The following is a 13,084-nucleotide window of genomic DNA, read 5'->3' as shown; positions in this document are numbered from 1 at the left end:
ACTCTGGTACAAAGACTAGACCAGGAAAACTTCAAAATCAATCTGTAACTTGTTATGACAAAGCAATCATCATGGTGTACTGAATATTAAATGAATATCTGTAAGCACAACAACAAAAAAGTCTGGAAAACTGATAATTCATACTATTTTTCTAAGTCCAAGGGCCATAACTATGTGAAAAATCAACGGACTGAGATAAAAATCGAAATCGATCTGTAACTTGGCATGGCAAAGCAACATACCAAATATCAAATAAATATCTGCAAGAACAGAGACAAAAAGTGCCAAAAACTGGACTGATGGACAGACAGACGGACGGAGCACAAACCTAAAGTCCCCTTCGACTTTGTCGGTAGGGGACTAATAATAATGGGTCACAATGATGATTCAACTAATTACAACGAAGAAAGCATGTTTCAATTTGTTGAACAATAAGCACAGAAGAGTTCTAGGAAATGTGATAAAATGACAAATTCAAATCGTGTATACAAGAATTGCATGTTCTGATATTATGCAGTGGTTTGTAGTCAAATATTGATCATATTGTTTTCACATTGTTGCATATTATCAGCACAATATAAACATTTATAAAGCTAAACATCTTTACTAGTCCATTGAAATTGATAGTCGTATTTTGTTTAAAACAGCACTGTACTTTTTGTACGTTAAAGGAGCACAACTCCATCAAAAATCAATGAACCGGAACAAAACTCAAACTCGATCTGTAACTCATCAATATACACCTGCCTTCAAAAAATCAATTCAATATCTCAAGGCATGTAGAAAAAAAGTAAGAGAAACTGGTTCTAACATTAATTTTTATACGTTAAAGGGGTACAACTCCATCAAAAATCAACAAACCCGAACAAAACTCAAACGTTATCTGTAACTCATCAATATACACTTGCATACAAAAAAATCAATCCAATATCTCAAGGCATTTATAAAAAAGTACGTAAAACTTGGTGTCACTGAAGGACAAAGGTAAAACTATATGCCTCAACCACTTTAATGGAAAGTTTAAATCTTTAAAAGTTTATGCAGGACCACAATGGAAACTAGCTATATGCTAATTTGTGTAATCCTGGATAAATAAAGGCTATTATTATTATTAAATCTATTATGCTCCAAAATGCATGGGGTTATCCTTAGGAAGGGGGGGGGGGGGTGTAAAGATAAGCAGTTGTGTTGCATGGTCATATCTTGGAATTTCAGTTGTTGCACAAGAACATTTGTCAGGACTACATGTGGAGGAACGTTTGTGGTAACATTCTTCAGGACTACACGTGGAGGAACGTTTGTGGTAACATTCTTCAGGACTATATGTGGAGGAACGTTTGTGGTAACATTCTTCAGGACTATATGTGGAGGAACGTTTGTGGTAACATTCTTCAGGACTACACGTGGAGGAACGTTTGTGGTAACATTCTTCAGGACTACACGTGGAGGAACGTTTGTGGTAACATTCTTCAGGACTATATGTGGAGGAACGTTTGTGGTAACATTCTTCAGGACTACATGTGGAGGAACGTTTGTGCTAACTTTGGTGCCATTGAATAGACAATCAGCTGCTCTACAGAACAAATTAAAACATACAGATATACTGTGGACAAACTTAAAATTTACTCAGTGACCTTGGGCAAGACAAAAAGCTAGCCAGTCTACATCGTGATTCCTAAGGGGCGGAATAGATAGACAACCACCAAGACGATGTTTCTCACTATAAAGACAATGTTTCTGTTACTTTTTGTAACATAAATTGAGCGATGCCTTATTCCAGCAACATACATGTAGTGTTGCAAGATTAACATGATACATGGTAAGTGTCTTGAAATATACAAGTTATTTAATACAAAACAAACCCTGCCCCACCATCACATTTTCTCACCTTTACCAAATAGTTCTTATATTGTATGCTGAGTGCAGCACAAGCTGGATCTCACAGGTCAGATACATGAACATTGTAGCACAGCGGGGTTATGGCAAACCAAAGATTTCTTGGAACGAACTCGTGAAGTGTGATCGTGTAGCCCTGAACACGGACTCTACCAACCCACTGGATCGCTAGGCGTGGAGAGGAAGAATTCCTCTCGATAGACAGGCCACACTCTCAACATGAGGATTAATTCATGGCATGTATAATTAAAACTGGTTGAAGATGATGATGATGATTTCAAGACAGTAAACAATTATTTCATAAATACCCTTTTTTATGGACAATGGTTTGGTTTGAACACCAGATTTTTTGCAAAGTTTGAACATGCATGTATCAATTTTTGTTCTCTCCACTGACCTTAACTCAACCCCTAAGTTAGGAAGAAATGCCACCTTTTCCTTGGTTACATGCCTTTGTGTCTACTCTGCAACTACCGTAGTCAGGTGAAGGGTATTACTAAATTGACGCCAACGACAAACAAGGGAAAATTTTGATCTGAAAAGCTCACTTGAACCTTTGGCTCACGTGAGCTAAAAATCTGAGAGGGTTACATTATTGCAGCCAGGTGTGGGGTACTACTCAAGTGCTTTTCTGCCAATCTTTCCCTGAAGTATGTCACAATGAAGATTTTGCATAGGCATTTCTCTACCACCTGTCCTTAAGTCTCTCTCTTTACCTTTAATCAACAAAATAACTAGTCAAAATTAGGTTTTTTAAACAGTTTTTATTACGTTCCGGCATACTGTACATATCTTGATTGAACCTTGGCAACTTTTCTAAACTCTTCTGTCAGTGTTTTTGGACATTTCATCTTGCACCAGCTAATAGGTTCCAAGACAGCTCCTGTATATGGATTTAAACATAGTAAAGTTACTTAAATCATTTTATTTTTAAAATCATGGATGCAGTGTTAAAAGGAGCTTTAAATATCACTTCATGTACACATAAAGCTTGGCTTCAACATGGCAAGAGGGAAACACACACTAATTAAGAGAATGCCACAGTATATTTTGAATTCAAATATCAAATCATCGCCTTCACTCACATATAAATTTAACTTATTATAATTGATTATTTTCACTTAATTTCGTATACATGCTTAGAATATAATAAATCTGAGACAAAGAAGTAGGTAGTTTCTACAGTCATTTGGCCCAGAAAATTTATGATTTGAGTAGGAGTCCTGAAACCTGGCATTCAAATACCAGTGAGGAATATATAAGAAAACCCAAACTACATTTAATTTGATTCAAAATTGTTTTGCATTGTAAGACAGGAGTGTGAAGTTGGCATAAAATTGCCAAAATCAATGAAAAAATTCATAAATTCAGGGGTTTTCCTTTCTGAAAACATACAGCCCTAGCTGCAATAATGTAGCCCTCTCTGATTTTTTTTTTTTTTTTTTTTTTTTTTTTTTTTTAGGGAGAGGGCTACAACTCCTTAGGATCTCCGTAATGGTGCAAATGCGGGAGTGATTCACTCCCGCAACATTTGCGCTCATTCTAAACATTTCCTGACTTTCTTTACGTAAATAAAATGATATTCTATGTTTCTTAGTCAATATATAAATTTACAACCTGCAACTTAAGATTTGTGAGGCTCTTATTCTACCGTTTTCAACAATTTCGATGAATTCCAATTTCTCGATTCATATTTGTGCGCCATGTTTGATGTACTGAAGTTTCAACTTCCGATTGTCAAGTCATTTGCATATGCCATATAAGGTAGTATTTACATCAATGGACAAGTATGGAGGCGAAAGCTATTTCGTCGGTATTGAAAAGGTTTGAATTTAATATCAAGTTAAAAACCGAACTGCAGAGTGTAAATTCTTTCTGCAACAATATGATTTCCCTTTCTTTGTCGAAGTGGCTCGAGTAACTACATTTTCGCGCTGATTGTCAATGTTTAGGTTTTTCATTAGATCCACCTACGAGATCTCGCGATAACAAGCATGGCGGAGCAGACGAAGAATTTTGCATGCTGTACATTATATTTAATGAAAAACACCTTTATTAGACATGCCCGAGCACAAAGTTGGTACTCCTTTTGGTGTAAACAACATTTAGGACTAATACATAGAGTTTATTATCGGTTATTCATAAAATTATTTTGCACCATTACGGAGATCCTATGGAATTGTAGCCCTATCCCGAAAACGTCAGAATTAAAAAATTGGATAGGGCTACATTATTGCAGCTAATACAGCCCATGCATCAAGCAAATTCATATTCAAATACACTTTTTATCTTCTATTAATAAACAATATGTATTATACATGTATATTAATTTTATTTTGCTCGACACACCTTTTCCTAAGCAATAATGTGGATGAAATTTAACAGTTATCAGGCTCTTTTTGAAAAAAGGCAGGGGAAAGTGTAATTAAAAGATTTATATACTAGCGCCCTATCAACATTAGTTCTCTAAAGTGCTTTACAAATGTGAGAGAAAAGTCTTAAAGATAATATAAATGTGCACATACATGTGAATAAAATATCCATAGTGTCAGAATTAAAATGCATAATTATATAACATATAACAATTTAAAACAACCCTTTGCAATAATTAAATAAAGTCTTATTCCTGACGTAATAATGCTCTCAAATAAGCAATAACTTTGATTTAAGTTGAGATAGTATACTTGGCATATATTCAACTTACTTTAAACATGGATCAAGCTTTATTCAAGACACATTTAAAAAGAAATTTTTTTTGGACGTTTTTATGTACACCAATCTAATTAAAATTGTATGTACACAATCGTACCTTGTTCTTTGCTAGATTTGATATTAGGTTTATTACAGTGGAAGTTAAATCAAAATATCATTTCTTTCCCATATAGATGAAAAAGATCAATTTATTTTAAACTTTGATCGTTTTTAAAGCAATTAACTGGTCCCATGAAGTTCAATCTATACAGAGTAAGCTGCATTTGTATTTGATAATTCATATTTATACCCCCCGCAACAAGTTGTGGGGGGGGGTATACTGGAATCGGGTTGTCCGTCTGTCCGTCCGTCCGTCTGTAGACACAATGGTTTCCAGGCTCTAAAGCATTATCCTTTCCACCTACTGTCACCATATCATATATATGGACTACCCATGGGATGAAGATGTTCCCTATCGATTTTGGGGTCAAAAGGTCAAAGGTCAAGTGCACTGGACATTGAAGTAGCAACATGGCTTCCGGGCTCTAAAGCGTTTTCCTTTCCACCTACAGTCACCATATCATACATATGGACTACCCATGGGATGAAGATGTTCCCTATCGATTTTGGGGTCAAAAGGTCAAAGGTCCAGCACACTGGACATTGAAGTAGCAATATGGTTTCCATTTAAATTCTTTAACGGCTTTTTTCATCGCTTGGAGATGCTGTGTTCCTAAATACCTTTTGGATCATAATACTGAAGTTTATTTATACATGTACCTATTAACAACACCCTTTGGGAGATTGGGGTAAGCGGGGGGTATTCTTAGTGAGCATTGCTCACAGTACATCTTGTTTAAAGAGTAACAATGCAACTTTTGATTCCTCTTTGTAGTTGATGTGCTGTTTATAAAACTTAAGTCACAAAATCCACATGGAACAGATCATAATATAATGTAATGCTATTTTAGACCAACTTACAACATACTACAATTGAGAAACTCACCAAAATGTATTATTGGTACGTTTATTCCCTTAATCAGAAAAACAAGATGTGTTTGTAAAACACTGATGTCCCTGTGTGGTCAAATTCCAAGGTCAAGGTCAAAATTTTAGTATGGAGAAAAAGGTCTTTTCAAAATGAATACAGAGGTGAATTATGAAATCCCTATGACCAACCATCAAAAGTTATGACCAAGGTTAAAGTTTTCACAGACAGATTGACCAAAAACTATATCTCCCCAAATCTCAGGGGGCATAAAAATCTTTGCTACTTTAAAAGCAACTGTCGAAAATTACCTGCTTCACTTGTTGCCATGACAACACCCAATTCATTTTCAGCTGTACTGAGTAAATAAGAGTGAGCGTCTCCTAGTGAAAGCTATCATTCATTAAGGAATAATAATCATTCAAATTAGCTACAAATTTAATGTAAATTTTATAGAATTCCATGTGATGACAAAATTATGTTTAAAAGGGATACAACTCTTGCAACAACTATATCTCCTGGCCTAAAACACTTGTACATTTCCACCTGAAATATAAAAATATGAATTATATATTATATTATTATACTTTTATGTAAAATACTCTAATCTGATTGGCCAAGAAACAGTTGAAAAAACATAATGTTTCCCTCTGAGAATATAATGCACACACTCAAGGGTGACATTATCTAGCAGTAGGTAACATTGAGTATAGAAATAAAATAAATATTGCATGTAGTTGAGGGTAACATTGAAAATTTTCACCCTGAGAAAACCATTGTCAACCGAGGCGTTGCACTCAACATGCGCATTACCTTGTCTTTCTCTGTTGCACGCACATCTTCTTTCCTATAAAAACAATTATATTTCATCAAATTGACAATGTAGATTCCACTGAAATGAGAAATCAGTCAAAGAATAAAGAAAACTCTTTTTACATCGTCCTACCTGATCTGTCCTCGGAACGGTTCCTTGAGTGGAATCCTTCCTACGCTGAGAATCATGCACTTACAGAATCTGGGGTTTACATTTGTTATCTAAAAATGACAAAATATTGAAGTCCAAATTCAGTTTAAGGTAAAAACACAGTATTGGTATAAAGCAGCAGGACCTAGTGTTAGAACCTTATGAATATTATGTATATGCAATAAAATATGTTCAAATCAAATGTACTTTAATTTTCATACTATTATCAATATTTCTTGCTGCTCAGCTAATTTCACTCATACATAAAGGTTAAGTTTTACCCTTGTTGTAACCATAGCATCCAACGATGGAACAATGTTCTGTTCTTTTTGTGTTTTCACTTGAATAAGTGACTGAAATATAAGAAACAATAGCTTAAATGCTTAATTCATACACACCAACATTCAGTGATTAAAATGAACATCCGCCCACGAGCCCATCGCCATTGATTATTCAGTAGAATTGGTAACATAATCACTTAGCCAGTCAATCTTGTTGATAAAATACTTGGGTCCAGTTAAACACATATTTGAAAAATAAAACAGTGTAGTCTTTTAAGAACAAGTTTCTCATATCTGTTCTCTTATGACAGCTAAACTTCGAATGTGTCCATCAGTAGAGATCGCCAAGTGTGTGAAAGATTTGAATTTTATGTCCCAGCATTCAACATTTCACTTGACCATGACTATACACTGCTACAAACACTTTACCAAGCCAGTACTACCATGACAGGGAACCTTGATATATTGCAGGTGGCATCTGAAAGGTCTCTCTGATTTTTACATTCTTATAATGCCTTTATTGAATGAACAGTCACTTCATATCCTAACAAGAAAAATGTCCACGCTGTAAAACATGCACATCCAATACATGTATGCAGTAATGCAATGTCAGGATGATTAAAGAAAGGATTACAACCATTCTTTGGTCGAAAATGGCCCTGATGGTTTCAACACATTTTATCATATTGAAGAGTATTAATGAAATATTAGTTCTATGATGGCTTTGTTAGATATCAAATTGAAGAAAAATTTCATTCAATGAAATATTTATTGAGAAGTGAGAAATTCCTTATCAAAATATTCTTGACACCAACACCATGGGAAACACGATGATCCGAGCCCTATTGATACTGTTTTATCTTCATAATTACCCAATGAAAGTATGACCTCCAGATTTGACCTTGAAAAATTACAGGCATCTTCCTCTCACAATGGGAACATATGTACCTGGTTTGATTACCCTTGCCTTATTAGTACCTTTTTTTAAAATCCTTCCCACAAGGCACTGGTAAATGATAAACAGTCAGAAGACAGACACACACACTGTACAATAATACAACCCGTCTATGATGGTATCACAGCTCATTACCCAAGTCTGATTATACCCAAGTCTGATCATACCCACGTCTGATTACCCAAGTCTGATTATAACCTAGTCTGATTACCTAAGTCTGATTATACCCAAGTCTGATTATAACCTAGTCTGATTATACCCAAGTCTGATTACCTAAGTCTGATTATACCCAAGTCTGATTACCTAAGTCTGATTATACCCAAGTCTGATTATAACCTAGTCTGATTATACCCAAGTCTGATTACCTAAGTCTGATTATACCCAAGTCTGATTATAACCTAGTCTGATTATACCCAAGTCTGATTACCTAAGTCTGATTATACCCAAGTCTGATTATAACCTAGTCTGATTATACCCAAGTCTGATTATACCCAAATCTGATTATAACCTAGTCTGATTATACCCAAGTTTGATTATACCCAAGTCTGATCATACCCAAGTCTGATTACCCAAGTCTGATTATAACCTAGTCTGATTATACCCAAGTCTGATTATACCCAAGTCTGATTATAACCTAGTCTGATTATACCCAAGTCTGATTATACCCAAGTCTGATTACCCAAGTCTGATTATAACCTAGTCTGATTATACCCAAGTCTGATTATAACCTAGTCTGATTATAACCTAGTCTGATTATACCCAAGTCTGATTATACCCAAGTTTGATTATACCCAAGTCTGACTACCCAAGTCTGATTATACCCAAGTCTGATTATACCCAAGTCTGATTACCCAATCTATATTTATGATTTTTCTATCATAATTGCTTTGAATATATTTTACTGATATTGATTAAGTGTCTAATTAATCAAAACACAAACCGTGTAAAAATTAGTTTATGTGAATACATCCTCCAATTTGAAAGTACATTTTAAGTGTAAAATGGTCAATTTTAGAACACTGTATCTCAAAAACAAGCACTATGACCCTAGATTGTTTTTTTGAATGTCATAAATCCTTTTCAATGCAGAAATTTAAAGAGTACATTCTCAACAAGAGGCCCAGGGGCCTTATAGGTCACCTGAGTATCATGTAACAACCTTCCAATGTTTGAATTAGGTTTGTGTTTAAATATAAGAATTTTACTTTTGGATGGAAGAAACATTGAATAGCTATGTGGTCAGCCCCGCCTTTGCACCAGAACCCCTGACTCAGGGGCCATAAATTTCAGTTTTGAAAGAAGCATCCTTGATCATCATTATCATACTATTAGTTTGTCTACTTAATACCCAGCAGCAGAGGAGAAGATTTTCAAAGAAATAAAATGCATTTTCACTATATGATCAATAGGGCCCCACCCTAATACCAGAACCCCTGACCCAGGGGCCATAAATTTCACAATTTTGAAAGAGGCATCCTTGCTCATCATAATCATGCTATTGGTTTGTCTACTTAATACCCAAGGACAGAGAAGAAGATTTTCAAAGAAATAATGCATTTTCACTATATGACTTATAGAGCCCCACCCTAGCACCAGAACCCCTGATCCAGGGGCCATGAATTTCACAATTTTTAACAAGAGGTACTGTGAGCAATGCTCACTAAGAATACCCCTCGCTTACCCCAATCTCCCAAAGGGTGTTGGTAATAGGTATAAACTACCTCTTTTCTGAGTGTTGCTACTTCGATGTCCAGTGTGCATGACCTTTGACCTTTTGACCCCAAAGTCGATAGGGAACATCTTCATCCCATGGGTAGTCCATATGTATGATATGGTGACTGTAGGTGGAAAGGATAACACTTTAGAGCCCGGAAACCATATTGCTACTTCGATGTCCAGTGTGCTTGACCTTTGACCTTTTGACCCCAAAATCGATAGGGAACATCTTCATCCCATGGGTAGTCCATATATATGATATGGTGACGGTAGGTGGAAAGGATAATGCTTTAGAGCCCGGAAACCATTGCGTCTACAGACGGACGGACGGACGGACAACTCGATTCCAGTATACCCCCCCACAACTTGTTGCGGGGGGTATAAAGAGGCATCCTTGCTCATCATTACCATGCTATTAGTTTGTCTACTTAATACCCAGAGACAGAGAAGATTTTCAAAGAATTTCTACATTTTCACTATATGACCAATAGAGCCCCACCCTAACACAAGAACCCCTGCCCCAGGGGCCATGAATTTCACAATTTTGGTAGAGGGCTCAATGCTCATTATAATTATGCCCACAGTTTGGCTTCTTGATGTCCAGGAGTAAAGAAGAAGATTTTTTAAAATTACACTCATTTTGATGGGTTTTTGCCCCACCCCTCAGGCCCCAGGGGGGCAGGGACCACGAATTTCACAACTTTTGTTCCCCTTCACCCACAGATGCTATATGCCAAAATTGGTTATGGGGTTTCAGAGAAGAAGCTGAAAATGTTCAAATGTTAACGCACGACGACGGACAAAAACAGATAGCAATAGGTCACCTGAATGAATTCAGGTGACCTAAAAATATTGACAATACTACAAAACTTAGGTGTAAATTCACTTCCCTTACGTTATATTCACTGCAGTTATCATTTCATGGTTTAGGTATGTATACAATGCTGAATGAATATGGTGAAAATTGAACAATGAAAATCTGCCTGTATACAGTAAATACATTAGTAGTTAATAAAACATTATACTAAGTACCTTTCCATCCTCACTTTGAGAAGTTTGCAGATATCCTGCCAGACTGGAGTATATGTAACCATTCCTGGAGTAGGTACCACATCCTCCCTCACAGGTCTCCTCCAGGCGACAAATTCTTTGACCTACAAAATGGAATGATTGAGTGATTGTATCTTGCTTAACGTCTCTCTTGAGAATTTTTCACTCATATGGAGACGTCACCAAGACTGGTGAAGGGCTTCAAATTTACGGCCTATACTTGGTGATTACTGCCATTGAACAGTGAGGGTTCTTTAGCGTGCTACATCTACTGTGACACGGGACATCCATTTTTAAGGTCATCCCCGAGGACCTGTGACATTCACACTTGATGTTGAGTGTTTGATGATGGAACTGCCACTACCTGTTTTAATGACTTAGGTCTGTCACGGCCAGGATTCGAACCCCGACCTTCAGCATGTGGGGCAAATGCTCTACCTGTAGACCCCCATGGTGGTTCATATAAAATTCACAGTTAAAGCAATACAAGCTGTAACCGATAGTATTTTTTCAACTATACAATTATGCACCAAACATAACAAATATAATCCCAAAGATCTGAAGAAAAATTCAGCAAAATAAACAAGGGAATATTGTTTGAGAGCATACCTACAATGAGCGTTTGGTATAAACTGCCATTGCATCATGTACATGGATATGGGAACAATGATTGCTGAACATAATCGGGATGCAAAGACTGGTGTCATGTATAAAGATGGAAACTGACTTGAGCAAATACATGTTTCGTTTGTTTTAGAATATTACATCATTTCATGAATGACAAGAAGTACTATAAGTGTAAGAAAGTAATAATTATGCAAATGTGCCACTGAAATGAAATTTTGGTAGTAAATTCGCTATAAAATTTGGCATGTTAAATTGTTTACAAATCTGATACTTGATCAGTACCTCTCTTTCTCTTTTTTCCAAACTATTGACCGACGAAGACCAAGGTCAACGCACATCAGAGATTACGAGCAGGAATTATTGACAAGATGACAATAATTTGATCATGAATCAACATTTTCTGCTGATTTGACGGGTTTGTTGCTTCAGAGTCACTCTGATTTTATGAATTTATATAAATTCAATCACAAATATTTGTAATACTTGTTCTTTTATTTTTCAATTTATTTAGGCCAAAATAAAATATAAGTGTGTTTCCGGTTTCTCGACCCTACCTACATTTTTGCTGCCAACCCTAAATATTTTACTGATAATATGCATGAATAAAATAAAGCTAAACCGGAATATTTTCCTTTTGATGTTCAAGTTTCTCAGATTTACATTTTGACAACTACATATACTGATCTTCAAAATGTGTAAAAATACTATTTAGCAAATAAAAACCTAAGATTTCGAACAAAATGTTTGAATAAATAAAATGTTTAAAACCTAGTACCTACCCTACCTTATTTTGGGGGGAGTGAAATAGGAAACACATACATTTCATGTTTGCCTTAACGTCAGTTACAGCTTGTAATGCTTTAAAATGTAGCTTCAGTTATTAAATTAAAGCCATTATAGCAGTAATTCCACTATATAATGGAGAAAAAGTAAAACACATAGTAAAAATATTCATAATATTCATTCCAAATTCTGAATAAATCTGTACTTGTATACAAACAGCCTTAATCAGGTGATTATACTCCTCTTAAGCCAGAAAGAAAACATTACCATAAACAAGTGTTTGATTTAAAATATGATAACAAATTCCGTGCAATGCTGAGTAAATAAGCGTGACACACAGTCAAACGAGACACGAATTGTCTCTATAAAAATACAATAAAATTAACAACACAGTCAAGAAATTTCATATCAATGTTGCTGCGTAAGAGGCAAGGAGGCTGAAATCCAATGCACATTGTGAGTGTTTTTAAAAATCTTTTTTTTAAATATATTTGCAGAAGCATCATGCAGACATCACTTTTTCTTCTTTTCACTTGAAAAACGAGGAAATGTATTCCAAAAGTGTTTTTCTTGGTTGTACGGGATATATTTACTCTCGCTAAAGAGGGATATTCGCGTCTTCGCGAGAATATCTTGCTGTAGGGGAAGTGTTCCCAACCTGTTACATGTTATCAAATATTCAACAGAAACAGAGATGCATAACATTGTTTAAAGAAGCTAATATTGGAAGGCGACCATATATACATATATAATATCACTGATTGGCTGCAAGATGATGACACCTCAGTCCTATTTGACTCCGCATCATTCACAGAAAAACGTTTTCAATAGTTGCTTTTACATCGGGCACGACATACAAAACTATAAAATAGTAATGTTACGAGTAAAAATTGTCAAAAATATATATTGTCGTGCTATGATACATATAATTGTTGGTTATTTTATAACCAAAGATGTCCTTTAATGATTGTGCCTGACACTTTTCGGCAACATCTCAAATTCACCACTTTAGTCTTGGTAATAAGTTCCCATACCTGGTACACAAACCGTGGGCGCAGCCATCTTTGTCATAAAATGGACTCGTCATGTCAGAGGTATCCTGTTCTTAAAATCAAAATTGATCCATGTCACTG

The 13,084-nt window shown here is 35.6% G+C and overlaps 1 protein-coding gene across 2 annotated transcripts; it reads right to left on the bottom strand.

Moving 5' to 3' along the window:
- Positions 1 to 2,640: 2,640 nt before the first annotated feature.
- LOC130046315 (exosome complex component CSL4-like) lies at positions 2,641 to 13,057 on the bottom strand. 2 transcript variants are annotated; one of them, XM_048890025.2, is made up of 8 exons: positions 12,986 to 13,057; positions 10,524 to 10,645; positions 6,821 to 6,892; positions 6,522 to 6,610; positions 6,389 to 6,422; positions 6,071 to 6,121; positions 5,887 to 5,968; positions 2,641 to 2,779 (listed from the first exon to the last, which is right to left on the bottom strand). In XM_048890025.2, exons 1-8 carry the CDS (start codon positions 13,020 to 13,022, stop codon positions 2,664 to 2,666), a joined length of 603 nt encoding a protein of 200 aa, XP_048745982.2. In that variant the 5' UTR covers positions 13,023 to 13,057; the 3' UTR covers positions 2,641 to 2,663. The 2 variants fall into 2 exon arrangements, with proteins under 2 accessions (XP_048745982.2, XP_056004645.1); XM_056148670.1 differs by lacking the exon at positions 6,821 to 6,892.
- Between the last annotated feature and the right edge of the window lie 27 nt (positions 13,058 to 13,084).

Source organism: Ostrea edulis, chromosome 9 (assembly GCF_947568905.1).
Source record: "Ostrea edulis chromosome 9, xbOstEdul1.1, whole genome shotgun sequence".
Lineage (NCBI taxonomy): Eukaryota > Metazoa > Mollusca > Bivalvia > Ostreida > Ostreidae > Ostrea > Ostrea edulis.
Note: the sequence above shows the minus strand (reverse complement) of the source record. Positions and strands in the feature narration are given on the sequence as shown.

Excerpts from the sequence above, each read along its gene's own strand:
- LOC130046315 (XM_048890025.2), bottom strand. The coding sequence starts at position 13,022 with ATGACAAAGATGGCTGCGCCCACGGTTTGTGTACCAG. Across the intron at positions 6,423-6,521 it reads CCGTTCCGAGGACAGATCAG|GAAAGAAGATGTGCGTGCAA; the intron begins GTAGGACGATGT and ends TTGTTTTTATAG. Across the intron at positions 2,780-5,886 it reads CATGGCAACAAGTGAAGCAG|GAGCTGTCTTGGAACCTATT; the intron begins GTAATTTTCGAC and ends ATCCATATACAG.